This window comes from Pleurodeles waltl, chromosome 7, assembly GCF_031143425.1.
Source record: "Pleurodeles waltl isolate 20211129_DDA chromosome 7, aPleWal1.hap1.20221129, whole genome shotgun sequence".
In the NCBI taxonomy this organism is placed as follows: domain Eukaryota; kingdom Metazoa; phylum Chordata; class Amphibia; order Caudata; family Salamandridae; genus Pleurodeles; species Pleurodeles waltl.
In genome coordinates this window covers 594,721,981-594,748,554 of record NC_090446.1, presented here as the reverse complement: position 1 = coordinate 594,748,554, position 26,574 = coordinate 594,721,981, and the positions used below count along the sequence as shown (strand labels likewise).

Genomic DNA, 26,574 nt, shown 5'->3' with positions numbered 1-26,574 from the left:
TCCCGCGGCACAGTGCTCCTGTGCCGAGGACGTAACCATTACGTCCTGGCACCAGAGCTCAGAGGGAGCAATACCCCCCCCAGGGCAGGGATGGAAGGGGAAGCCCTTCCCCTTTCACCCCTGACCCAACCACCTCCCTCTAATGACATCAGCGCGCGATCGCCCGCTGACATCATTAGAGGGTGCTGGTCATGCTGGAAGCCATTTGCTTCCAGCGCGGCGTTAGGAGAAGGGGTTGGTTTCTCCTCCGGTGGGGGCGGGAGGGGGGTTGCACACAAAGAGGCATCGGGGGAAAGGAAATGGTTTTCCTCTTCCTCGATGTCTCTTTGAGCATTCCTGCTGCCTGATCGCACCACGATCGGGCAGCAGGAATGCCCACTAGACACCAGGGATTTTATTTTCAATTTGTATTTTTGCTTTGTATGTGTCGGGGAGTGGCCCCTTAGGCAAGGGTCACTCCCCTTTGGGGGGGGGCATATATTTTATGGCCATTTCTGCCCCCCTTGGGTGCAGATCAGTCTATTATATTTAGGCTGATCTGCCCCCAAGGGGGTCAGAAACCACTGGAACGCCAGGGATTTTTTTTCTTTGTTTATTTTTGTGTGTGGGGGGCATAGAACTGTTGGCACCAGGGATAGCGTGTGTGTGTGTTTTTGATTACGGGGGTGACCCCTTGGGCAAGGGTCGCTCCCCATGGGCACACACTACTAAATGTCTTTTCTGCCCCCCTTTGGGCAGATGGGCCTATTTTTTTAGAAGGCCCATCTGCCCCGAAGTGGGGGCAGAATCCACTTAGGCACCCAATTTCTAAATGCTTGATGGTGGGGTGTTTGCCAACTGGTGAAATAATTGCATTTGTGATTATAACAGTTTCTTTCTCTTTTTTGTTCTAGTTCAAAGCTTTTTCTTCCTTTGCTGTGGCTCCTTGCGGTTTTGGCAGTGGTTGAGCTGTGGTTTGCGTAGTTGCATGTTATAGGTAAGTAAAAACAATTTACTCCAAAGGAGTATTGTTGCCATGCATGAATGACATGTTTGTAGGTGGTATACTAAATGCAGGATTGTGTGTGAAATTGTCCTTAGATTTGTGCACAATGATATTTGTGTTTTCTTATTTCTAATTTGCTTTTCTTTTTAGTGGGATATCATTGGTGATTGTTGTGTCTGTGCAGAGTAGTTGCTGGTGAGTAGGTTTTTCCGGCAAGTGAGGGGTAGAGTTTTTCAGTACATAGCTCTTTCTGATAAAGCCACACTTTGTTTATTACTTATCTTACTCAGTGCTGGTTGTTGGAGATACACTTGTCTAGTTACTTTTCGTAGGAAGGATCATGGCTAGCCGCAGGATGACCACTCAGTAGGTTGTTGGTATGCTTTTTGAGTCACTGTCTGATCATGATTATGAGACTGACTCTACATCTGAGGCAGAGGAGGAAGTGAGAGATTCTGGCAGTGAAGTTTCTGTCGGAGAGAAATCTTCTGATGAGGAAGTCACTCTCAGTGCAGATGAAGGGCCTGTTTTAGAGGAGGACACTGATGTGGCAATAGGCCTGAAAGGTTTCCCGTTGGAATCCCTAGGATGTTGGAAAACATTTGGCGTGGATAGCTTATGTGGACAAAAAGTTATGAGGGCCTAAACCAGTGAACTGCCCCACATAGCCAAAAAAAGGCTCGCCACAGGAGGGGAAAAGGCCTGGCAGCGAAGGGGTTAATGCATTTTACTTGATGTTTGCTGTATAATTTACATAGTAAATATTTCAATGGTTCGGCTCTGCATGGGCTCCAAGATGCGAGCAAGATCCTTGGTTCGTGTCTCCCTGTTAAAATTGCTGGCTTGCCCACCTCTAATATATCGTTCAAAAAGTCTAGTCTCTTCAACAAAAATACCCATTCCTGTAAAAACAGCTACATATGTTCCTGACTACAGCGACTGAGTTTTCAGCTCTGATTTTCGTTTGCCTCCCTCACATCCTTCGGATGACGTAGTTAGGGTGACCAGACGTCCCGGATTTCCACCGACAGTCCCGGTTTTTAGAGGACTGTCCCGGTGTCCGGACGCTTCTTTTAATTTTAATAAAATGCCCCGGTTTTGGGGGCAAAGTTCAGATTAGTAAATTACATGTCCCGGTTTTTGGGACAAAGGTCAGATCATGTAGGGAAGTATAAGTTAAAGGTATGCTTTCCTTTAACAGGCGCCTACAGAGTATGAAATAATTAAAATATCTGTTGGTCTAAGGCAACACAGTCTCCTGTCTCCTCCCAGCAGAGAGTCGGCCTGGGGAGCAGAAAGAGGTGGGTAGGGGCTGGTTGGGAGATCAAGCCATAGCTAATTTTATAAATGTAGCTGCGGGGGCGCCGCGTGCGTGTTACCTACACATGTATGGGCACACGTTCACAAAGCTACGCACAAAATACGGGACAGGCCAGATACGAGACTAAAGTATTTGGTCCTTCTTTGATGTCTGAACAGTCCCGGTTTGTGCTCTTCAAAATCTGGTCACCCTAACTTACTAGCATGTTCTTCGGCTCTGGTAACTCCTAGCCTCCGACTCTTTGGGAAACCCGGCTTTACCCGTTCCCTGTTTCAAAATGGCCGCCATAGGCCGTGGCAGTTGAGACACCCGCTGTCTGGATTGGTTGCTAGTTCGATTTGCTCTGTGATTGGCTACGACCTCCACTTCCGCTAGTTTGGCAGGCGTGGCGCGAGGTTTGAATTGGTGTTTGACGGAGCTGCGAGGTGGGCGTACGACGGGTGAGCTCGTTTGTTGTTATTTACTGGGGGAGGTGGGTGGTGTGACAGGGAGTCAGTGATAAGGGTGTCAGGTCGTGGCGATACATGTGATCGGCGGGGCACTGTGGGATTGGGATAAAGGAGCCCGGGGATACGAATGTCCATGGAGGGACGAGGACAGTGGAAAGACAAGGCTAGCATCTGTAGGAGGGCGAGGTGCGTGTGAGCTCGCCTTTTTGTTAATATTAGAGATAAATTGTTGATGTGGTTCTAGTTTTCGCCTCGCTTTGGTCTTGCTCTGAAGTTTATTTCCTTTGGACAGTAACGAAATTGTGATCTGCTCTTGTAGCCTGCCAGTCTTTCAGCAAGTCCTTACAGCTGAGAACGAGCTTTCTGCGACAGGGCCGTTTGAGAGCAGGGACGACTTATCTGAATAAGTAACCTAACCGTCCAAACATTGTTGTTACTCATTGGCTGTAATAACCGCAGATCAAATGGGACGGTGTCGTCAACGCTGAACACAAGAGAGATGGGTTACTAATAATCATTCGTACTTTATGTGACTTTCCTGAGATTTATGTTCGTGTTATCCCAGCTCAGAATTACCTCTCTTTTCACGTGTGCCCTTTCTCGTTCCACCCAAGCAAGATCAAATTCCTACCCATCGGTATACACTTGTTAGCCAAAACAAAACGAACATCGGTTAAACTAAGCCTTACGCCATTTAAAAAATGTCGAAACTTTTTGTAAATACTTGTAAACAAAAATGAACGGCATTTTGTCCAAAGTACTGCACTTTATTAACTGATTGTACAGTATCATCTTTTTCATACTTTTTCCATAAGTAGGAAACGGTTGGGAGCACCCTGCTTCACACTCTAGCATGTGGTCAACGCCATTGCATCATGGTAAATGTAGTACAGGTTTGCTCTTACTTCATTAGTCTGTAGTTTTTCACCCTAGTAGGTGCAGCTAGTGCTGTATATCTCTGGACACTTGTTTCTCAGTTTAGCCCTTCATCAGTAGAGAGCAACAGGTTTATCTAAGGGGTTGCTGGAAATGGTGCAAAAAGTCCTCTCGGGTTTCAGTACCACTCACTGACCCGCAGGTGCTACAACCAGAGCTCACTGGCTCGAGGGAGCCTTTTTTTATAAGGAAACAGTTGAGAGCACCCCACCTCACATTCCAACATGCAGTCAGCCCCATTGCATCATAGTAAATGTAGTACAAGTTAGTTCCCACTTCATTAAGTAGTCTGTAGTTTTTCACCTTGGTAGGTGCAGCTAGTGCTGTATATCTCTGGCCATGTATTTCTGCGTGTAGGTCTTCATCGGCAGAGAGCAGCAGGTTTATCTCCGGGGCTGCTGGAAATTATGTCTAAAGTCCTCAATCTTTCACTCAGTGATCTTGCACTGTGTAAATCTATACAGCAATTCCAAGAAGGTAGTACAGAAGGAACCAAATATAAAACACCAAATTATTGCACTTCATCATCAGGAAGACCCCAAAGTTGTACAGTAACACTCCTCAGTGATAAACTCCTTTAGGTATATCCCTGACATTCATACAATGACGAAATGTGTGAAGATTAGTACTATCACCAATTAAAGTGTGAATTTATTGGCCAGCTACATATAAAAAAAAAATCTTGCACTAAGGAATTTGTGGGTATATGTAACAAATCCTTACCAAAACCAATAATTACATCCTCTGTATAGTATTCGCCATCCAAATCAATCCTTAAGATACTCAATAAAGTGCGAACATAATTATTTTCCTTCTGGGAGTAATAAGTAGCCAAAAAGAGCCATACCCTTATAGAAACCAGAATATAGGAAGTGAGCAAACATTTTTAGCCCTGAGATTCACATATAACAGCTTGATCTTGTAACCTCACAAGTACTTAATCAGAACAGGCAGCCTAACAAGTCCACACACCTTATAATGATGGACCATCACCCAGAACTACCAAACCCAAGCACTCTTGTTAAAATACTCAGTCAGCTCCATGTGTAAATACAATATTTTTCATCAAAAAGTATGTGCCACAATATGCACGTTGGTCTCAATCACTCAACTGATTGATCAGAGCACATTAGTAAAATTACCACCCCCCAACCCCCAATTAGAAGTGCGATTAATTTTGCAAAGGTACATCCAATATCTTCAAAAGACAGCCATAGTGTGGACAATAATCTTGTATAGCATAACATCATGGTTAGTAATAAAAATAGGTCTGTTTCACACAAATCACAACACACATCTGTTACCTTAAGCTCCAATAATAACGGTCCATCTCGGACATCATGTATCGAAGCCTACTTTGGGTGCCATCTTAGAACCACCGTATCAATGTTAATGCTATCCCATAAATCCCTAACATCTTTGTCACTGCCTTTTTATAGTGATGCGCGATATCATTTGTCTTTTATTTGAAATCCCCACCAATGCATGGTTCTTATTTTTTAACCCCACTACAAACACTCATTAAAAATCGCTTTCCAATTAAAACTCAAAATTCTCTAACTGCAACCATTAGCATCCCTCCTGTTTCCCTATAGTTGACTCCTAAATGAGTAGTGTTAGGTTAGTGAGAGGACGGAAGGGAAGTTAAGAATAAAGATCCATGCACCCTACGTTCCATAGTAAGATTATCTCAAATTTCCTAAACAGCCACAAGCAAATTAATTTGTCAAATTTTATTTTATTATCATGTTCTGAAACTCCTAAGAGTTCCACATGAATACAAATAAAAAACCCTAAAAATTCCCCATAATAAGATACATATTTCATAAAGGAGCGATAAAAAATAAATACATAATACAATGGTTCATTAATTAAAACACCAAATTCAGAATATCTGCAAGAATGATTGAAAGAATTTAAAAATCTTATAACAAAATCTTTCATTGTGGGTGGAGTTACATAAATCCAATGCCTCTCTATGTGATCTAATATTAAGCTGGAAAAAAAGAGGTTTCATCCAAAATTTCCTTGGAACGGCAAGAGCTGGGCAAACAAATAAGACATGTGTAAGAGACTGTACCCCTCCTTGACATAAGTCACAAATACTACCTAGAGCCATCCCACCGTGAGGTGAGATCTTTCAATGGCAATCTATTTAGTCTAAGCAACATACACAATTGCCTCACCCCATAGTTTAAGTTCCAGATCAAGTAGGGTTGCACCATTTTCATAGTTAATTTCTCTAAACCTCTTCTTTTGCGACACGCCTCCATGTCCATCAAAAAGCCTTTAGACCATGATGCTTCCATCAGAATTTTTTTTATTATTACATAGGGAATTGAAGGACAGAGCTCCAAGTCTAACTCTAGGAGTTGAGTAGCTTTGATGTAATTTCTAAAAAAAAAAAAAAAAATAGAATTTTCCCTCAGACTGCTAAAGATGTCACTATATGCTGGGTATCTCAATGTACAATCTTCACTGTGCATGAGGTTGTACGCCCTTCTTATTACTGCCACAAGGCCTTGCACAAAGATGTTCCTAATGCCCACTTCAAGGCGTAATGCAGCCCCTGAGACTGCATAATTACAAGAGACCATGCTTCTCAGAATGTGGCCTTCCGTCTTGTCCAAAAAATCCTATTTAGTTGTATCAATACACTCTATCACATATAATAGTCGCTGGGATCTTAACCTGGTAGGCTGATAGTAAGTGGGCAAAATGGCGCTTACCATTTGCCTTATAAAAGGCTGAAAGAGCTTGGGCTAATGACAGGGTCTTGTTGGTGTTCTGATGTATGTGATCAGAATCTTTTATTGAAGGCGAAAAGATCTTACCTAAAAACTGGTATGCTGTTTGCTGTTCCAGTTTGTTGGTCGTTTACCCAGGGGAAAATATACTTTTCTTCTACGGATCTTCCTGGAGAAGCAGATCACCTGTGACTTAGCTGTATTAATTTTCAGGTAGTGCATCTCTGAGTAACTTTTCAAAGCAGCCAAACAATGGTTTAGGTCTTTTGGGGTAAGGTCATACACTAATATATCATCTGCATACATCAGACACACAATTGTCCGGCCCCCCACCGCAGGGGCATCGCCGGAGGAGTTCCTGAGGCTTAGAGGTAGGTCATGGATATAAAGGGAGAAAAGTCATGGGGCCAGTATGCAACCTTGTTTTAAGCCATTTTTTGTTAATACCTTTGAAGATAGTCCCTGTTCTCCGCCCATTAAAATTTTACACCAGGTTGATGAGTATAGGGCAATCACCAGTTGTGGGAGGCCAGATGGAACTCTTAGATCTTGGAATTTTTTCCACAGTATTCCCCTATCCACTCTGTCAAATTCTGTGGAGTAGTCGATAAATGCTGCATACAATATACCTCCCCTAGTCTGGACATACTTATCAATTATAGTTTGCATAATCAAGATATTGTCTAGGGTATTATGGGCTTTTCTGAAGCCTGTCTGTTCCACTGGTAAAATACTTTCCTCCACCCAATCCGTCAATTGTATGAGGATACTTTTCGCAAATATCTTTCCTGTAGCATCTAATAAGGCAATTTGTCTATATTTTGACGGGATTGATATATCTCCCTTTTTATGTAAAGGGATTTTTATACTACCTGTCCATGATTCCGAGATGGTGCCATAGGCATAGCTTAGTCCAAAAACTGGTTGAAGTAATTTTGCCCAGAGCAAAGGCTCCCTTTTAATTAGGGTCATTGGGATCTCATCTGCGCCCATGGTGCCTGAAGAACGCATTGATATTATGATCCCTTCTAGTTCTATCACTGTTGGTGCCCCTGTATAACCCCTTTCTTCACCTCTATTTAATACTATCTCCTTTCTCCCCATATCAGCAACCTGATTTTCAGTGTACAGTTCTACGATTTCCAAACTTCCTCTGCTATCGGGGCGGCCGCTAAGTTTTTACGAATTCCGCACCCCTCTGATATAATAGTCCAGAATAATCTGGTGTTTCTCTTTACGGCTGTTTCCCTCAATGCCACCCAATTCTGGTCCTCCTTTTTATTATTATTTTTTTTATTTTATTTTTTCGAATTGTCAGTTTCAGCCTCAATCTTCTCTTTAATTTTGTTATTTCCCTACTCATCTCCTTAGACTTTGTACTCCAGGTGTTCACATATTAACTTATTAATTACTCTATTCAAGTTCAAAATAGGGAACTGGTCGTTATCCACTCTTGCTAAACTACGCTCAGGCTTCTTATGCACAGTAATATTCCTTATCAACTTGGGAAATTGTATTAGTGCATCTTTCCCCCACACCTCCAGATTTCCTGTGATATTCTCCAGCAGTGGCTTAATCGATAGCATTTTTACTGTCGACCAAGACATTCTATTTTGTCCCATACTACTTATGTTTACACCTTTTAAAGACACGCGTCGGGTTTGTAATTGAAATCAATGGGAGACCAAGGGGGCCCTTCAGCGATGCAGGCAAGGGGGGGGGGGGCTCCTCGGGGTAGCCACCACCTGGGCAAGGGAGAGGGCCTCCTGGGGGTCACTCCTGCACTGGAGTTCGGATCCTTCAGGTCCTGGGGGGCTGCGGGTGCAGAGTCTTTACCAGGCGTCGGGATCTGAGAAGCAGGCAGTCGCGGTCAGGGGGAGCCTCGGGATTCCATCTGCAGGCGTCTCTGTGGGGGCTCAGGGTGGCAACTTTGGCTACTCACGGCCTCGCAGTCGCCGGGGAGTCCTCCCTGATGTGTTTGTTCTCCACAAGTCGAGCCGGGGGCGTCAGGTGCAGAGTGTCAAGTCTCACGCTTCCGGCGGGAAACGCAAGTTGTTTCAAAGTTGCTGTTTTGTTTCAAAGTTGCAGTCTTTGGTGAACAGGGCAGCTGTCCTCGGGAGTTCTTGGTCCTTCTAGAGCAGGGCAGTCCTCTGAGGATTCAGAGGTCGCTGGTCCCTGGGGAAAGCGTCGCTGGAGCAGTGTCTTTAGAAGTGGGGAGACAGGCCGGTAGAGCTGGGGCCAAAGCAGTTGGTGTCTCTGTCTTCTCTGCAGGGTTTTTCAGCTTAGCAGTCCTCTTCTTCTTAGGTTGCAGGAATCTAGTTTTCTAGGTTCTGGGGAGCCCCTAAATACTGAATTTAGGGGTGTGTTTAGGTCTGGGAGGGCAGTAGCCAATGGCTACTGTCCTTGAGGATGGCTACACCCTCCTTGTGCCTCCTCCCTGAGGGGAGGGGGGCACATCCCTAATCCTATTGGGGGAATCCTCCATCTGCAAGATGGAGGATTTCTAAAAGTCAGAGTCACCTCAGCTCAGGACACCTTAGGGGCTGTCCTGACTGGCCAGTGACTCCTCCTTGTTTTTCTCATTATCTCTCCTGGACTTGCCGCCAAAAGTGGGGGCTGTGTCCAGGGGGCAGGCATCTCCTCTAGCTGGAGTCCCCTGGGGCATTGTAACACGAAACTTGAGCCTTTGAAGCTCACTGCTAGGTGTTACAGTTCCTGCAGGGGGGAGGTGTGAAGCACCTCCACGCAGAGCAGGCTTTGTTTCTGTCCCCAGAGAGCACAAAGGCTCTCACCGCATGGGGTCAGAAACACGTCTCTCAGCAGCAGGCTGGCACAGACCAGTCAGTCCTGCACTGAACAATTGGGTAAAATACAGGGGGTATCTCTAAGATGCCCTCTGTGTGCATTTTGTTATAAATCCAACACTGGCATCAGTGTGGGTTTATTATTCTGATAAGTTTGATACCAAACTTCCCAGTATTTAGTGTAGCCATTATGGAGCTGTGGAGTTCGTTTTTGACAGACTCCCAGACCATATACTCTTATGGCTACCCTGCACTTACAATGTCTAAGGTTTTGCTTAGACACTGTAGGGGCATAGTGCTCATGCACATATGCCCTCACCTGTGGTATAGTGCACCCTGCCTTAGGGCTGTGAGGCTTGCGAGAGCGGTGACTTACCTATGCCACAGGCAGTGTGAGGTTGGCATGGCACCCTGAGGGGAGTGCCATGTCGACTTAGTCATTTTCTCCCCACCAGCACACACAAGCTGGTAAGCAGTGTGTCTGTGCTGAGTGAGGGGTCCCTAGGGTGGCATAAGACATGCTGCAGCCCTTAGAGACCTTCCCTGGCATCAGGGCCCTTGGTACCAGGGGTACCAGTTACAAGGGACTTACCTGGGTGCCAGGGTTGTGCCAATTGTGGAGACAATGGTACATTTTAGGTGAAAGAACACTGGTGCTGGGGCCTGGTTAGCAGGGTCCCAGCACACTTCTCAGTCAAGTCAGCATCAGTATCAGGCAAAAAGTGGGGGGGGGGTAACTGCAACAGGGAGCCATTTCTTTACACCTGTCAGACGAACAAAAATCATTTGTCCCCAATTCTTAAGAAAGTTGACTTAATCCAACAGATATTTTAGCATATTCAGCAACAGCTTAAGTCAGATTACGTGTTGAGATACAACACTAATCCCCCCCAAAATAATGCATTTCATGGCTGTGTTCACTTCCCTTTGAGTTTCAAGATCCATAGTGGCCAAGTTCTCTGTAAAGTCAATTCTCTATTCCCATGTCTCAGATCAACGGGTATGCTCTGTACTTCATGAAACTTGATCTTTCTCATAATTTTAACAGTACAGGAAAAGCAATGCATGGCTAGAGGGTAACCTTCATCTCCCATCCTGATCGTCCTAATATGCTCTAGTACTCTCACATGTTCACAATGACACAGAATAATGTACACTTCATACTTGCTAGCACATGTCAAATTTGAAATAATTGGATACATGGTTGCCATATTATATCAGAATGTCACCTTAGCTCCTACATATTCTACAGTTGCCACATACACAGACTGAATTAAAGCTCCAAATTTGGTTTCTCACTTTTTAATTCTGAAATTTCAATTTAGATTTATTCTACCATCCATGTTTGGACAGGCTGTATAATCCAGCACAACTACAAAAATAGGTCCTGGTTTAGTTCTTGTGTGTGTTTGTCCAGTGTACATTATTATACTATATGGAATAGTCTCCATTTCCATAAACTATATTCTTGAGAGAGAACACATTCCCTGACATAAGTTTCATACAAATGTTTTTTTTGTTAGGTTTAGTCCTACCAGACCGATTCTTCACTTACCAAGTACCTTTTAGGTATATTTGCTATCAGTCTAGGTAGAAGCCTTGAAGATATAAACTTGTTGACATAGGACTGGTGAAGAGTTGTCATAGTGTATCATCAGTAATATTGAATTGAGCTGACCAAATCTTATCCATAGCTACCAGAAATGGAAGTGATGTTACTGTGAGATTTCCCTTGCCCCACACTTTTACAGTATATGTATGTTTTTTTTCTCCCCTTTTTGGAATGCAGCTTCATTATCCTGCAACCAAGTCCACAAAAACACTAGGTTTCATAAGACAGGAGCAAGAGGATAAATAACACTACTGTTTCACAGCGTTTCACCAGGATCAGTTTGTCATAATGCCAGAGAAGCTTGTGAACGGCAAATTTGGTATAGAAGTCTTGCTATCATAATGAATGGTGGAAAGGCATAAGTGAGGTGAAGAGACCAATCTTGAGGAAAGGCATCATTGCCAGAGCTGAGGATCCAACCTCCAGCTGAAGAAAGTGAGTTGAGTATTCAAACGAGATGCAAATAAGTCTATCAACACAGGGCCAACTCTCAAAGAAAGGCTTCTTAGTACTGAAGGATGCGGACGCCAAAAGCTAGAATCTTTGAGGTGTCTAGAGCACCAATCCTCTATAGTAATCAGTTTCCCTGGAAGACACTCTGCTTGAAATTAGTTTCCACTGATGAGAGGTGATTTATATACCTGATGGCCGAAAGGATCAGGTGTTCAATTCTAAGGAATGGACACCCTGTCCTTTAGCAATGTCTGGACTGCAAATGAGCCTGCAAGCACCCTTAAACTATTTATGTGGAGTGAGCACGCCTTCTCTAACCATGTGCACATGCCCCCCAAGATCATTTTGATCCATATCGTCATCTGTATCTCGAAAATGGATTATAGTTAAATGAAGAAATACCTTGTCCACCATATTATTATCCTCACGGGGCAGACCGTAAACTTAGGTTGATATCTGTTTACTTGGAATAGATTGAACTGAAGAGATAATGGGTGATTCTTTCCCTTTTTTGATGCAATAACTTTTTGCGAAATTATTTTCTGAATTGAGTCCTCAACATTTTTTGGGACTCTTGAACCCGAATCTTTAGTGTAGGAATTCAGATTCTCAAAAGATTTAGACAATTCTCTTTTAAAAGAATGGACTACTGCTGAACAAAAATGTAACCCATATATACATATCTATCAGGATTGGAAGGTTAACAGTGTAACCACAGCCAATATTTTTAACCATTAATAATAAAATATTGCTGCCCTAGGAGGTCCCTAAAATATATAAAATATATTTTATACAAAAAAAAAAGTATGTCTGAAAAGGGACTAGAACTCCCTAAAAGCTTTGTTTCTGTGTCCAAAGTTAGCAAAAGGAAAAGCTGATTAAATGAAAATAAACACTCCCGTTCGTGCTTGAAGAGAAGCCAAGGGGCCGATACAGTGAAAGAAAACCCTGCCCAAGAAGTGAGCTAAACTATTGCTGATTGATAAAAGAGAATGAATGGCGTGAAGCAGATAGCGTGGGTTGTGCAGACTGCATGGCCAGTCAGAAACGTCTCTCCTCATAACTTGGAGAAACTTTTCAAATAAAGACAGAGTGCAAACTTGACCTTTGGAGCACCTTCTTCAAAACCAGCGTGCTACCTGAGCCAAACTTCCTGGAATAGAAAGAGGTAACTATTTTTTCAAAAGCCTGGAAAAAATAGTGACTGTGTAAGGAAATGCCTTCCCTGGCATGGTTACCCCCTAACCTTTTGCCTTTTGTTGATGCCAGTTATGATTGAAAGTGTGCTGGGACCCTGCTATCCAGGCCCCAGCACCAGTGTTCTTCCTCTAAACTGTACCTTTGTTCCCACAATTGGCACAGCCCTGGCACACAGATACGTCCCTTGTAAATGGTACCTCTGGTACCAAGGGCCCTGTGGCCAGGGAAGGTCTCTAAGGGCTGCAGCATATATTATGCCACCCTGGGGACCCCTCACTCAGCACATGCACACTGCCTCACAGCTTGTGTGTGCTGGTGGGGAGAAAATGACTAAGTCGACAAGGCACTCCCCTCAGAGTGCCATGCCTTTAACCCACTGCCTGTGGCATAGGTAAGTCACCTCTCTGGCAGGCCTTACAGCCCTAAGGCAGGGTGCACTATACCAAAGGTGAGAGCATAGTTGCATGAGCACTATGCCCCTACAGTGTCTAAGCAAAACCTTAGACATTGTAAGTGCAGGGTAGCCATAAAGAGTATATGGTCTGGGAGTCCGTCAATTACGAACTCCACAGTTCCATAATGACTACACTGAAATCTGGGAAGTTTGGTATCAAACATCTCAGCACAATAAATGCACACTGATGCCAGTGTGGAATTTATTGTAAAATACACCCAGATGGCATCTTAGAGATGCCCCCTGAATACCAGTCCGACTCCTAGTGCTAGGCTGACCAGTTTCTGCAAGCTTGCCACAACCAGACGAGTTTCTGGCCGCATGGAGTGAGTGCCTTTGTCACTCTGTGGCCAGGAACAAAGCCTTCACTGGGTGGAGGTGCTTCTCACCCCCCCCCCCCCGTTGCAGGAACTGCAGCACCTGGCAGTGAGTCTCAAAGGCTTCTACCTATTACGTCACCTCAGGACACCCCAGCTAGTGGAGATGCCCGCCCCTCCGAACACAGCCCGCACTTTTGGCGGCAAGTCCGGAGGAGATGATGAGAAAAACGAGGAGGAGTCACCTACCAGTCATGACATCCCCTAAGGTGCTCTGAGCTGAGGTGACCCCTGCCTTTAAAAATCCTCCATCTTGGTTTTGGAGGATTCCACCAATAGGGATGTGCCCCCATCCCCTCAGGGAGGAGGCACAAAGAGGGTGTAGCCTTCCTCAAGGACAGTAGCCATTGGCTACTGCCCCCAGACCTACACACACCCCTAAATTTAGTATTTAGGGGTGACACTGAACCCAGGAATTCAGATTCTTGCAACATGAAGAAAGAAGGACTGCTGACCTGAAAGCCCCGCAGAGACAATGGAGACACCAACTGACTTGGGCCCAGCCCTACCGGCCTGTATCCAGACTCAATGAACTTGCACAGCGACGCATCCGACGGGATCAGTGACCTCTGAAGATTCAGATGACTGCCCTGCACCTAAAGGACCAAGAAACTCCCGAGAACAGTGACACTGTTCAGAAATTGCAAAACTTTGCAACTTTTAAAGCGACTCCACTTCCTGCCAGAAGCGTGAGTCTTCACACTCTGCACCCAACGCCCCCGGCTCGAGTTTGGAGAAACCAATACCACAGAGAGGACTCCCAGGCGACTCCGACGTGGACACCCTGAGTCAACCTTCCAGCACCCCCACAGACACGCCTGCAGAGAGGATCCAGAGGCTCCCCCTGACCGTGACTGCCTGGTAACAAAAGAACCCGGCGCCTGGACCAAGCACTGCACCCGCAGCACCCAAGACCGAGAGGAACCACCTACCAGTGCAGGAGTGACCAGCAGATGGCCCTCATCCTAGCCCAGTTGGTGGCTGGCCAGAGAAGCCCCCCTGTGCCCTGCCTGCATCACCTAAGTGACCCCCGTGTTCCTCTATTGCTTTCTATAGCAAACCAGATGTCTACTTTGCCTACTGCACCCGGCCGCCCCTGTGCCGCTGAGGGTGTGCTTGGTGGGCTTGTGTGTCCCTCTCCCAGTGCTCTACAAAAACACCCTGGTCTTCTCCTCAAGGACGCAGGTACTTACCTGTAAGTAGACTAGGACCGGGACACCCCTGTTCTTCATAGGTGCCAATGTGTTTTGGGACCTCCTTTGACCTCTGCACCTGTCCGGCCCTATGTTGCTGGTGCTGTGGCTTTGGGGTTGCCTTGAACCCCCAACGGTGGGCTGCCTATTCCCAGGAGACTGTGTAAGTGCTTTACTTACCTGAGAAACCTAACCAAACTTACCTCCCCCAGGAACTGTTGATTTTTGCACTGTATCCACTCTTAAAATAGCGTATTGTCATTTTAACCACAACTGTGTGTACTACTGTTTTAAATCAAAGTTCTATACTTACCTGTGTGAAGTACCTTGCATTTTATGTACTTACCTGAAATCCTGAATCTTGTGCTTCTAAAATAAATTATGAAAAGCTATTTTTCTATATAAAAACTATTGGCCTGGAGTTAATTCTTTGAGTGTGTATTCCTTATGTATTGCCTGTGTGTGTACAACAAATGCTTAACACTGCCCTCTGATAAGCCTACTGCTCGACCACTCTACCACAAAATAGAGCATTATCTAATTTTGCCACTATCCACCTCTAAGGGGAACCCTTGGGCTCTGTGCACACTATCTCTCACTTTGAGATAGTATATACAGAGCCAACTTCCTACACTGACAGGAAAGTAGATTCAAGAAAATGTGCTTATCTTGACTGTGAGCTTGCATTTAGACTATTATTGTCATTTGTTGGTTCAACCAGTATGACTTCATTTACAGTTTTATGTACATGTGCTTATAGGGAACGTAGTCTTTTGTTATTAACTTGGCTGCCATTGGAATTAAAGCAAGAAATTATAGCATATTTGAAGCCACTCGTCTCGTAATACAGTTGGTTTTAAATTTCTCAGTTTAGTTTGGTTTCAGGACTTTGCAGAAAGGTAAAGGTACTTTAACATTTATGAATATCAAGGAAGAATCTATGATGCCTAGCATCACCATGTTGTCTAGATCTGCACATCTTTAATACCTGACAATCAAAATTATCCCTGGGCCTAAGAGAGACGCTGATAACGCAAATGTGGGGATATTTGTGATGATAGGTCACTATGCTTGGTTAGAAGGGCCCAATTCGGCAAGTTTTATGTAGGAGGCTGGCCTGGCTTCTACTGGGTACCTTGTGGTACTTACACCCTGTGCCAGGTCCAGTTATCCCTTATTAGTAGAAAAGAGGTGTTTCTAGCAGCTTAGGCTGATAGAAGGTAGCTGTGGCAAAGCAGCTTAGGCTGAACTAGGAGAAATGCAAAGCGCCTACTATACCACTTATATCATATAGCACAATATCATAAGAAAACACAATACTCAGTTACTAAAAATAAAGGTACTTTATTTTTATGACAATATGCCACAAGTATCTCAGTGAGTACCCTCAGTTAGAAGGTAAGTAATATACACAAATTATATGTACACAACCCCAAAACAGGTAAGTAATAGTAAGAAAAGTAATGCAAACAGTGTAGAATTACAATAGGATGCAATAGGTGAACATAGGTCTAGGGGCAACACAAACCATATACTCCAAAAGTGGAAAGCGAATCACAAATGGACCCCAGACCTATGGGAGCTTGTAGAGGGTCGCTGGGACTGTAAGAAAACAGTCAGGGTGTCCAAGATACCCCACCACAAGACCCTGAAAAGTAGGAGTAAAGTTCCCCTACTATCCCAAAAGGACACAATAGTCGTGATAGGGGGATTCTGCAAGAACTACAAACACCAGCAAAGCACAGAAGACTGATTCCTGGACCTGAGGACTGGCAAGGGGACCAAGTCCAAGAGTCGCGATAGTATCCAGGGGGGGCAGGAGCCCAGGAAACCCCGGATGAAGGTGCAAAGAGGCTGCCTCCGGGTGGAAGAAGCCAAGGATTCTGCAACAATGAAAAGGGCTAGGAACTTCTCCTTTGGATGGAAGATGTCCCACAGCGTGCTGGAGGTTGCAGAAGTGTTTCCACGCAGAAATACCGCAAGCAAGCCTTGCTAGCTGCAAGGGTCGCGGTAGAGGTTTTTGGGTGCTGCCGGGGACCAGGAAGGACCAGGATGTCGCCCCTTGGAGGGGCAGGAGGAGACAGAGGGGGCGCTCAGCAACTCAGAGAGCCCCCACAGAAGCAGGCAGCACCTGCAGAAGTACCGGAGCAGGCACTTAGAAGATTTGTGAACTGAGTCGACTCAGAGTCACAAAGGAGGGTTCCACGACGTTGGAGTCCAACTCAGAGGGTTGAGCACTGCAGGGCGGAGTGCTGGGGACCCAGGCTAGGCTGTGCACAAAGGAATCCTTGGAGAAGTGCACAGAAGCCGGAGCAGCTGCAAATCACACAGTACACAGGTTTGCAGTCTAGCGTGGGGAGGCAAGGACTTACCTCCACCAAACTTGGACTGAAGGATCACTGGACTGTGGGGGACACTTGGATCTAGCTCCTGTGTTCCAGGGACCACGCTCGTCGAGATGAGGGGACCCAGAGGACTGGTGATGCAGAAGTTTGGTGCCTGTGTTAGCAGGGGGAAGACTCCGTCAACCCACAGGAGATTTCTTTGGGATTTCCAGTGCAGGGTGAAGGCAGACTGCCCTCAGAGCATGCACCACCAGGAAGCAGTCGAGAAAGCCAGCAGGATTAGGCGCTACAATGTTGCTGGTAGTCGTCTTGCTACTTTGTTGCGGTTTTGCAGGTGTCCTGGAGCAGTCAGCGGTCGATCCTTGGCAGAAGTCGAAGAGGGGAGTGCAGAGGAACTCTGGTGAGCTCTTGCATTTGTTATCTAAAGAATACCCCAGAGGAGAGACCCTAAATAGCCAGAAAAGGAGGTTTGGCTACCAAGAAAGGAGGATTGGCTACCAAGAGAGGTAAGAGCCTATCAGAGGGGGTCTCTGACGTCACCTGCTGGCCCTGGCCACTCAGAGCAGTCCAGTGTGCCCCCAACACCTCTGAATCCAATATGGCAGAGGTCTGGGACACACTGGAGGAGCTCTGGGCACCTCCCTTGGGAGGTACTGGTCAGGGGAGTGGTCACTCCCCTTTCCTTTGTCCAGTTTCGCGCCAGAGTAGGGCTGGGGGATCCTGAACCAGTTTAGACTGGCTTATGCAGAGATGGGCACCATCTGTGCCCATCAAAGCATTTCCAGAGGCTGGGGGAGGCTACTCCTCCCCAGCCCTTCACACCTATTTCCAAAGGGAGAGGGTGTAACACCCTCTCTGAGGAAATCCTTTGTTCTGCCTTCCTGGGCCAGGGCTGCCCAGACCCCAGGAGGGCAGAATCCTGCCTGAGGGGTTGGCAGCTGCAGTGGAATCCCCAGAGAGGCGGTTTGGCAGTACCCGGGTTCTGTGCTAGAGACCCGGGGGATCATGGAACTGTCTTCCCAATACCAGAATGGTATTGGGGAGACAATTCCATGATCTTAGACATGTTACATGGCCATGTTTGGAGTTACCATTGTGACGCTATACACAGGTAGTGACCTATGTATAGTGCACAAGTGTAATGGTCTCCCTGCTCTCATAAAGTCCGGGGAAATTGCCCTGAACGATGTGGGGGCACCTTGGCTAGTGCCAGGGTGCCCACACACTAAGTAACTTAGCACCCAACCTTCACTAAGTGATGGTTCGACATATAGGTGACTTATAAGTTACTTATGTGCAGTGAAAAATGTCTGTGAAATAACGTGGACGTTATTTCATTCAGGCTGCAGTGGCAGGCCTGTGTAAGAATTGTCTGAGCTCCCTATGGGTGGCCAAAGAAATGCTGCAGCCCATAGGGATCTCCTGGAACCCCAATACCCTGGGTACCTAAGTACCATATACAAGGGAATTATATGGGTGTACCAGTGTGCCAATGAGAATTGGTAAATTTAGTCACTAGCCTGCAGTGACAAATTTAGAAAGCAGAGAGAGCATAAACATTGAGGTTCTGGTTAGCAGAGCATCAGTGATACAGTTCGGCACCACACAGGGAACACATACAGGGCACATACTATGAGCACTGGGGTCCTGCCTAGCAGGATCCCAGTGACACAAGGGCTAAAACACACATACATACAGTGAAAATGGGGGTAACATGCCAGGCAAGATGATACTTTCCTACAGTTTAGTAATCTGCTAGTTAGCTGACCTTCTGGTGAATATTGGGCTATTGAAGATTTGCATTTACACTTTTGCCACAGTGACATTGGTGAAGAGTGATACGGTTGGTTCTTGGCCACAAGAAATCTGGGCAAATAACGTCTTTGAACATAAGTGTCCCTAGTTCCGCTTAATACTTAATGTTATTTCTTTGTCATTTTCCAGTTTTCAGGATTCTAGTATATTTTTACCTGATCTTGGTGCACATGAGTTTGTAAATAGATGAGTTAGTCCTATAGGGCTAAATATCCACGAGCTGCAGGGAATGATATGTATTCCCAAGACTCAAAAGGTTATGAATACTCATATTTGGGTGTTCTCTACACTTGTTCATTTGGAAGAAACATGGAACTACAAGAACTAGAAGAGAATCTGCATTGATGCTGGTCTCTTACAATTTAATATGTTAAAAGGGGGCACTTGCCCAAGACCCCTTTGGCATATATGCACCCAGATTTAATTTCATGTTGCCTGCTAACCAGTATTATATGATCGTCAAAGTTTTAGTTCGAAACAGGGAAGTAAAGAAATGAGTCACTTTTGCTGTGGAAAAATATCACAATTTCTGTGATTTTGTGTGGCAATTGAATGCTCAAGAGCAAGCCTATGCAGTGTATACATATTTGTATTCTACCCCTTTAAGTCCAGTTATTGTGAAGCATTGTTTGAAAATTATTTGGCAATTGAACGAATTATGTAAGCGGCAGTAGTTGCCTAGAAACATTTGAAATTATATGGGTTATTTTAGACTGGATTGAATTAGAAAGGCAAGTAACTGCATGAAAAGTAAGGCTAAAAATAATCATATACACCATAACTCCCAGACTTGAATACTAATGTGCTATCAGTCTGTTAGCCAATTATGCAAATTATCTTAGTGTTATGGGAAAACTTGATGTATCCACTCCTTGCCAAATTGTACACTGATTCAATAACCTATTTATTGTGCTGAGCAAACATTAAATAAAACCGCTTAAAAGAATCTTGCAAACAGAGCAGTATTTGATATTAAGGTAACTGTGCGCTGGAATAAGAAACCACCTTGGAGCAATGAGAAGATATACATGTTCAATGATCACTTGTATGGGATGTGATTGTCTATTAAAACGGTTTCATGAATGGCCACCACGAAAATGTGATAAAGGCTGATTCCATTATTAAACTGGTTAGGTTATTTGCACACCTTTCTCAGTAGAAGGTTGTTTTGTGGCAGTACACAGTTGGTACCACCCCTATGATCTCATACTACGTAAACATTAATTCTTCCTAAGTTAGAAGATAAACATTGACCTTTGAGTACTTTGTTGTTCCATGTATCATTTTAAAGCTTCAGCACCTCATATTTGCTGCTTAACCGCGTTCTCTGTGATTATGGCCTTCTGACTTTGAAATGTTTCTGACCTACTAATCTCTTCGGTGGTTTAAATGCTGAGGTTAGGTGCAAGATGTTGATGGTATTTGTGAGGATGCAAGTGTTAACTGTCTTCTTTAAATGCTCTTGGTCCAGTTTAGTTTTTAAGATGGCCCATGACATCCTCTCCCCGAACAATGGCTTGTTCTCTGATGAAGAGGAGGCAGCCATATTTGAATCTACCAGCACTGGATACGGAGCTGGGATAAGGAAGGACCTGCTATCTGACTTCTCAGTTATTTCTCCTGGTATGGGAGCCCCTGCACAGGTAGGTAGACAGAGGGCAGCCCTTGATTGTTGTTGGTGTGTTGCACTGCCCCAATATAATTCTGTATTTCAAGGGGTCTTTAGGGGTGTATAAAAGACCCCCCCTCTTTTTTTTAATACCAGTTCACTAGGTGCATTGCTGCATTTCACCACTGAATTTTAGATGGGATGCCTGTTTGCATTTTAAGAGTCATCTACTGTGAGTGAGGTGTCATAGGTTTGTAAATAATTGGAAAAGGGTCCAATGTCTTTTGCTTTTTGCAGTGTCACTAATGTAAGTGGTGTCCTGTCTAACTCATCACCTTTGGCAAATAAGGTCTCAAATCTTGGGTATCCTCTATCTTAAATGCTTGTACAACCTTACTTCACTACTGTCAGGCCTAGTTAGGAAGGGTCACCTGCAAAGAAACCCCAGACAGAAGTGATTGCTTTAAAATGCAGTAAGATAAATTTGCTTGTTTTACCATAAACTACACGTTTACAGTGCATAGCTTGAGAATGTAATCAGTGTTACTTTCCATAAATAACAAGTAGAACATTTTATTGTGCCGAGATTTATTTTTTAGACAATCTTGATTGATTTGTCACATTTATCTTGGTCTATCATGTGTGGTTGGAGTTTATTGGAAGTATGTTATGGGGTATGGGAGTTATATAGATTTATCTGGCCACAATGCTTTCTATTCCAGGTTGCAGAAACTTCACAGGCTTTACCAGAGGACTGGAACAAGAAAGTGAAGGTTTACCTCCGGATACGACCATTCAAGGAGGTCGAACTGGAAAAGCGTGAAAATCAGGTGCGTGTGAGGGGACCCTATGTCCACCAATGAAGAATTGGAGCGATGTGGGAGAGAGAATGTACTGTCTCATCTGAGAGGCTGGGACTGACTTTTGGTGGTAAAATAAGGGTTGTTGGATGTATGGTGAGTTTTCTCTCTCTCTATTTGGATTTGGGATGGTGGTTTCCTTTTAATACGGGCACTTTTCTGCAGGACGCATAAAGTGCAAGCAATGTTAATGGTCTTGAGAGGCATATCCTTTAACTTGGATAAACTACATTGGTTGGCCTTTGCACTCTGAGGTGTGTGAGGCTTGTGAGCTTTTCCAGTCTGCTTATAATTAGGGCATTGTGATGGGGGAATACCTGGCTTTATTTGGTTCCATATTGAATATATGCTAGTATGGAGCGACCATAACATCAGGCCATGTAGACGGGGGAAGGGGCAGATCACATCTGGAACTATCCAACATATTGCTAACCAGATGAGGGCACGTGCACGCTGGAGCAACAAACGCAGTGGGATATGGGAAAATGTGACCTGGGCAAAGAACATTGGAATAGGGATACTTGGATGCTGGGATAGAGAATGCACAGGCCTGAAGATGAGTATGTGATGGATGGAAAGCTTCAACCTTAACCACTGTTAATATATGTAGGCACTTTCATTCTCTTTTTCGTTCATTGTGCCACGAGAAAGGGCAAAACCTCTCTCTAAGTAGTTTTTTTCTTACTTCAAAAGGGACAGTTCAGAACAAACTGCTACGCATGTTTTATTTGAATGTCAATGCAAGCAACCCTAGAGGAGTTTCAACCTTATTGGGCCTTGTTGGCAAGGTGAAGCTAGCATCCATATGAAATAGTGAGCTACGCTACCCACATTTGGACCTACTTGAGGGATTTAATAAAAAAAATGTTCTTCATGTTTTCATCGGAAAACTGAAGTCCGCTTTAATTAAAAAAATATATATACTAGCCTTTATCGCATAGGCTTGGTAATCTGTGCCCTGCAGCTAAGATTACATGGCTAAATTAATACTTTAGAGCTGCAGTAATTCCGTGTGATTTAAGCAAAAATCTTGCAACTGAGACGCATTGGAGTCCAGGATGAAGGATCCTTTATGGACTAACTATTTCTAGCAGATTTGAAGCATCAGTGAATGTGGTCGTACGTGCTCCTTTACTAATAGAGAGCTGCCCAGGCCCGCTTGAAACAAGCTCCTATCACAGAATGTAATTACTGCCCCTGTTTCTTGATTATGATTGAGCTCAATCCTCTTTGCTTGAGTTGAAAGGCCACGAGAGGGCAAAACATGCTGCAGTTCAGGCACTGTTGTAAATGGTAAGGCAGTTGGGCACATCTCAGTTGTTAGCATTTCAGAAAAGTGAATACTTTAAGGAAATTGGGATGGGTGAGTTCACACCTCTTCCCTCCTACTCAAAAGCTTCTTCCCATGTAGTTAATGATCTTTGCTGGCTTTTTGTGCTTTCAGGGCTGTGTGAATATTGAGGACTCGGAGTCTCTATTGCTACGAGCTCCTAAAGATTCTTTCACCATGAAGAACAGCGAGCGAGGTGTTGGACACGGAGTGCAACGTTTCACGTTTTCACAGGTATGTCTGTGTGTGCTTGTTTTTTCCAGTTATTATTGTTAAACATTTCTTCTCCTTTTCCATGCTACGACCTCCCATTCGGCAATGCCGTTTCTGTACATTATCTTCAGCCTATGTTTTTATCTTGAAGGTAAATTTTGTTTTCAAGTGTTTGAACATCATGAATCGTACACCCAGGTGAATGGTATCCCTTGATATAAAATAGTTTGATTCATCCTCATTTTAGTATTGGCATCTCCTGTGTGAGCAGATGTCTTCTGTGTTGGGACAGTAATCTCCCCTGCATAGTATACAGGTGTGTGACCTTGCCCTAGGTGGCTTGACTGCATTGGGCTTACTAAAGACTAGGCCTGTCCAAGATGAGGCTGAGGTCCAGAACCTGTTCTCTGAACTGAAGGGACGTACCAAGCATGCCCTCTGTTTTAACATGGGACATTTGTCCATGTTCTGGGTTGTTGACATAAAGTGGTGTTGGCACCATCCTGATATCTTTTGTATATTATAGTAATCCCTAGATATTTTTCCTGGTTCAGATGAGGTGCGTGACCTACTAGCTCCACTTGTGTAAAGTTCTACTCATACACCAAGACCCTTGCACTTAAATCCCGTTTGTGTCTGTAGAAAGTGTGGTTGAAAGCAGGACTTCTTTTTGTATGAGTATGGTTGCTGGGAGCATCGGGATCCTTTTGGATTGCACCTGCTTTGACATGGCACAAGATAGAGGATGGTATACAATTTTGCCAGACAGTGAACGTGTATTGTCTGCATTTTTGAAGCTGAATGGGGAACCACAAACACTGAAGTGTGGGAGGATGGAGACCACGCTACCCATAGAAGTTCTGAGGACCGCTTTTGTAGGCAGTTGCTGAATAATGCTTCCTGAGCACGAACATTTGGTTGCTGGTAGGAAAATGGGTGTCAATTAGCAGATTCTGTTATTGGCGCTTAGGGACGTCTATAGGAGGATCTGCCCATTTGTCTTTCCCCGAGTGCTACTTGAAGAAGGCTGATGATAGCAAGATGCAGAGTCTTCATTGTGCCATTGTTCTGAATACACCTTCTTGGCACCAGCATCATCGCCGCCTGGTGTGAGCCATCTCCTTGCGCAGACTCTATCTGCACCACAGCTAGAAATTGGAATTTGAAAATAAATCACATGAAACCAGTTGTTGATCTTTTGGCAGCATATCAAAATACCTGGTATGGAAAAGCATTATGAACTTTAGGCCCAAATCATGTCACTTTGTGATCCAAAATCGTTTTAACCAAGGATGGTTATGCTCCACAGAGGACTCTGGGTACTGTGAGACTAGGGCTGGTGACTGCTTGACAGCTAGTTTTCCAGAGGTGAGATGACATCACCTGAAGAGCGAACAACTTGCTGGAAAGCTGTGGGTCTGTCTAATGCCTTTAAATCCGATTTTCTTTTTTCAGAGATGTAAAAAGTGCTAGGCCTTGCAGGAGGGAAGTCTGCAAAGAGTCCAGCCAGGTTCGGAGAGTGTGGATCACTCAGAGCAAGCTTTTATACATGTTTGACAATACTGCCCCCACCAACCCCCACTCCAACTCTCCACCCCCTTTGAAACGATTGCATCCCGTATCATTGTGACATGACCAGACCAGAGGGAGGAGTTCTCCAACTTCCTTGACCTTGTAAGTCCAGACAAACACCGCAGTATCTGAGAAGACCACGCCTGTCTGGAGGCCGCATCTACTGAGACCTGCTGTGCTGTTTTGTCCCTAGTGGCGAGATCTGGGAGGATGGGCTTCTGCTTGATATTTCACCTCTGCTGCTTGAGAGGCTAATTGTACGACCGTAAAGGATGCTTCCCCCACCTTGGAAGGTCTACCACGGGCAGGTAACATGAGGCCTCTAACAAAAGACCGACAGTGGCTTAAGCTCAACAAATATATATCTGAAAGTTAGAAGGATTAGCAATTGCCAGTTTTGAACTCTTTTGCAAGATATAAACTGAAATGAATGATGAGTTACTAAACGTAGTAATTGCTCAAACAAGTCCTTAGTGAACTCCCAACTGTATGTGCTATGATCTTTACTTTGCTGCTAGAACACTGTAGCAATGTGGTATTGTAACCATGGAGTTAAAGCATTGTAGTTGGTATGGAAACTATAGAAAGTGGCTACAGAGCCTCTTGATTGGATTTAGTAAATAAGTCTACCTGAACTCCCAGTACTGTGTAGTAACTCCTGTTGCTGTGCCATTGAAATACTTCTCTTGTACAAAGACCAGCAGTGGGCAGTAGTTACTGCTATTTAACTGCTTGAGTTCTGTATCACTATACCCCAACACTACCTTCCTGAGAAGCATATGGCTACTTGCAATGTATTCCCTGAGTGAAGTGCTGAAGGGTCTGTACGTGTCCCAGTTTGCAGAGCCACTGTAGGACAATCCCCAAGACACCAGAGGCAAACAACCTCATCAAGCACAGTTGAGGCCCAGTAGCCCCAGCCTGCCCTGTGCCCCCTCCTCAGTAGGGTGTGTCATTCTTCCTGCGGTTCACTGTCTCTCTGGAGTGACACAAGAGTCTGTTTTATTTTCTATAAATGTGGGCATGCCTCACTTTGCACTTATGCCAATGACACAGATTTTCCCCTGATCTCAGCAACTGTATTTCATTGTCAGATGCTCCTTTGCTTTGTTTTTTTTCTGTGACCAACTTAAGTGAAATAGATATATTCTCTGGCTTTTGAAAATATTTAGTGTCATACTGGGATTCATTGGTGGGTTAATGAGTGGCATTAAAAACACAATCATTTCTCCATCAGTAATTGTTTGGGCTACCCTTTCTCAATCAGGGAGAAGATAGTCCCTATGCTCCTCAGGAGCCTGATTCTTTGAGCATGATGTGTGGTTGCTTTTGTGGAGATCAGCTCCATTCAGCCCTCAAGGTAGAGTAAGAGATTGGTCTTTCCAGACAAAACATTTACATATTTAAGTTTTGTCTGCTGGATCAGTTTGTTAAAACACTTTCCCTTCAGTGTCACGAAATCCCTTCCCTAATTAGAATCCGTGTTTTTGGGCCTATGCTCCTGTGAGAAGAGGTTGTATCTTGAGATGCAAATCATTTTCTACCATGGGTAATAAAAAGACACTTTGACTCTTTGAAAACTTTAATGAGTTAAAAATGTTTACCATGGAGATTCAGTCAACCGTTCAGTCCGCTGTTAGTTGAGAATATTTGTCAGATCTAAAAGCAATTCACCAGCAAGGCCAAGAAAGTTTGGGCGAGGTTTTATATTTTCTGATTGAAAGGAGTAATTCCTCTTCGGCCAAGAGGCTCGAGGTATATCTTTGAGTGGTCTTCTCCATCCACAACTTGCTTGTAATGCAAAGAAATTAAGCACCATTCTGAATGGATCAATGGTCCCTAATTTGCAGAAAAATTGAAAATCTTCTATTACCTTGAGTTTAGTGATCAAACAATCCTGCATTAAGTAATATTTGACTTACTTTGACTACTGTCCAGAATGTCTGACCCTGTGACATTCAGCGTCTGATACCTTGTCTTTGGCTGTATCTCTGCAAAGCAGAGGGTAGCAAAAGTCTTCAAAATCTCTTTGGAAACAGTGGAAAAGGCAGAAAAGGCATGCTTTCTGTACAATTCTATTAGAAGAGCCATAGAAGAAAAGTCCCCAGTTCAGGAGTGCTTACTGACCTCATCAAGGTTGTCATGTCATCTGTGTCCACTGTGTAAGAAAATGCCCTTTTTGACATGGTGTAGGAAGTTGGCTCTGTATGTGCTATTTCAAAGTAAGGAATAGCATGCACAGAGTCCAAGGGTTCCCCTTAGAGGTAAAATAGTGGTAAAAATAGATAATACTAATGCT

The 26,574-nt window shown here is 44.4% G+C and overlaps 1 protein-coding gene across 6 annotated transcripts in view; it reads left to right on the top strand.

The window, feature by feature from the left end:
• Positions 1-2,637: 2,637 nt before the first annotated feature.
• Positions 2,638-26,574, top strand: part of KIF20A (kinesin family member 20A) — a 91,506-nt gene continuing 67,569 nt past the window's right edge. For 2 of the 6 annotated variants that reach the window (XM_069244461.1, XM_069244459.1), the window contains exons 1-4: positions 2,638-2,746; positions 20,163-20,334; positions 21,023-21,130; positions 22,605-22,724. In XM_069244461.1, coding sequence (XP_069100562.1) covers positions 20,176-20,334; positions 21,023-21,130; positions 22,605-22,724 — 387 coding nt within the window. In that variant the 5' untranslated portion in view covers positions 2,638-2,746; positions 20,163-20,175. Of the gene's footprint in view, positions 2,747-2,782; positions 2,942-20,162; positions 20,335-21,022; positions 21,131-22,604; positions 22,725-26,574 lie in introns of those variants that run through there. The other 4 variants (XM_069244462.1, XM_069244457.1, XM_069244458.1 and 1 more) reach the window with 4 other exon arrangements.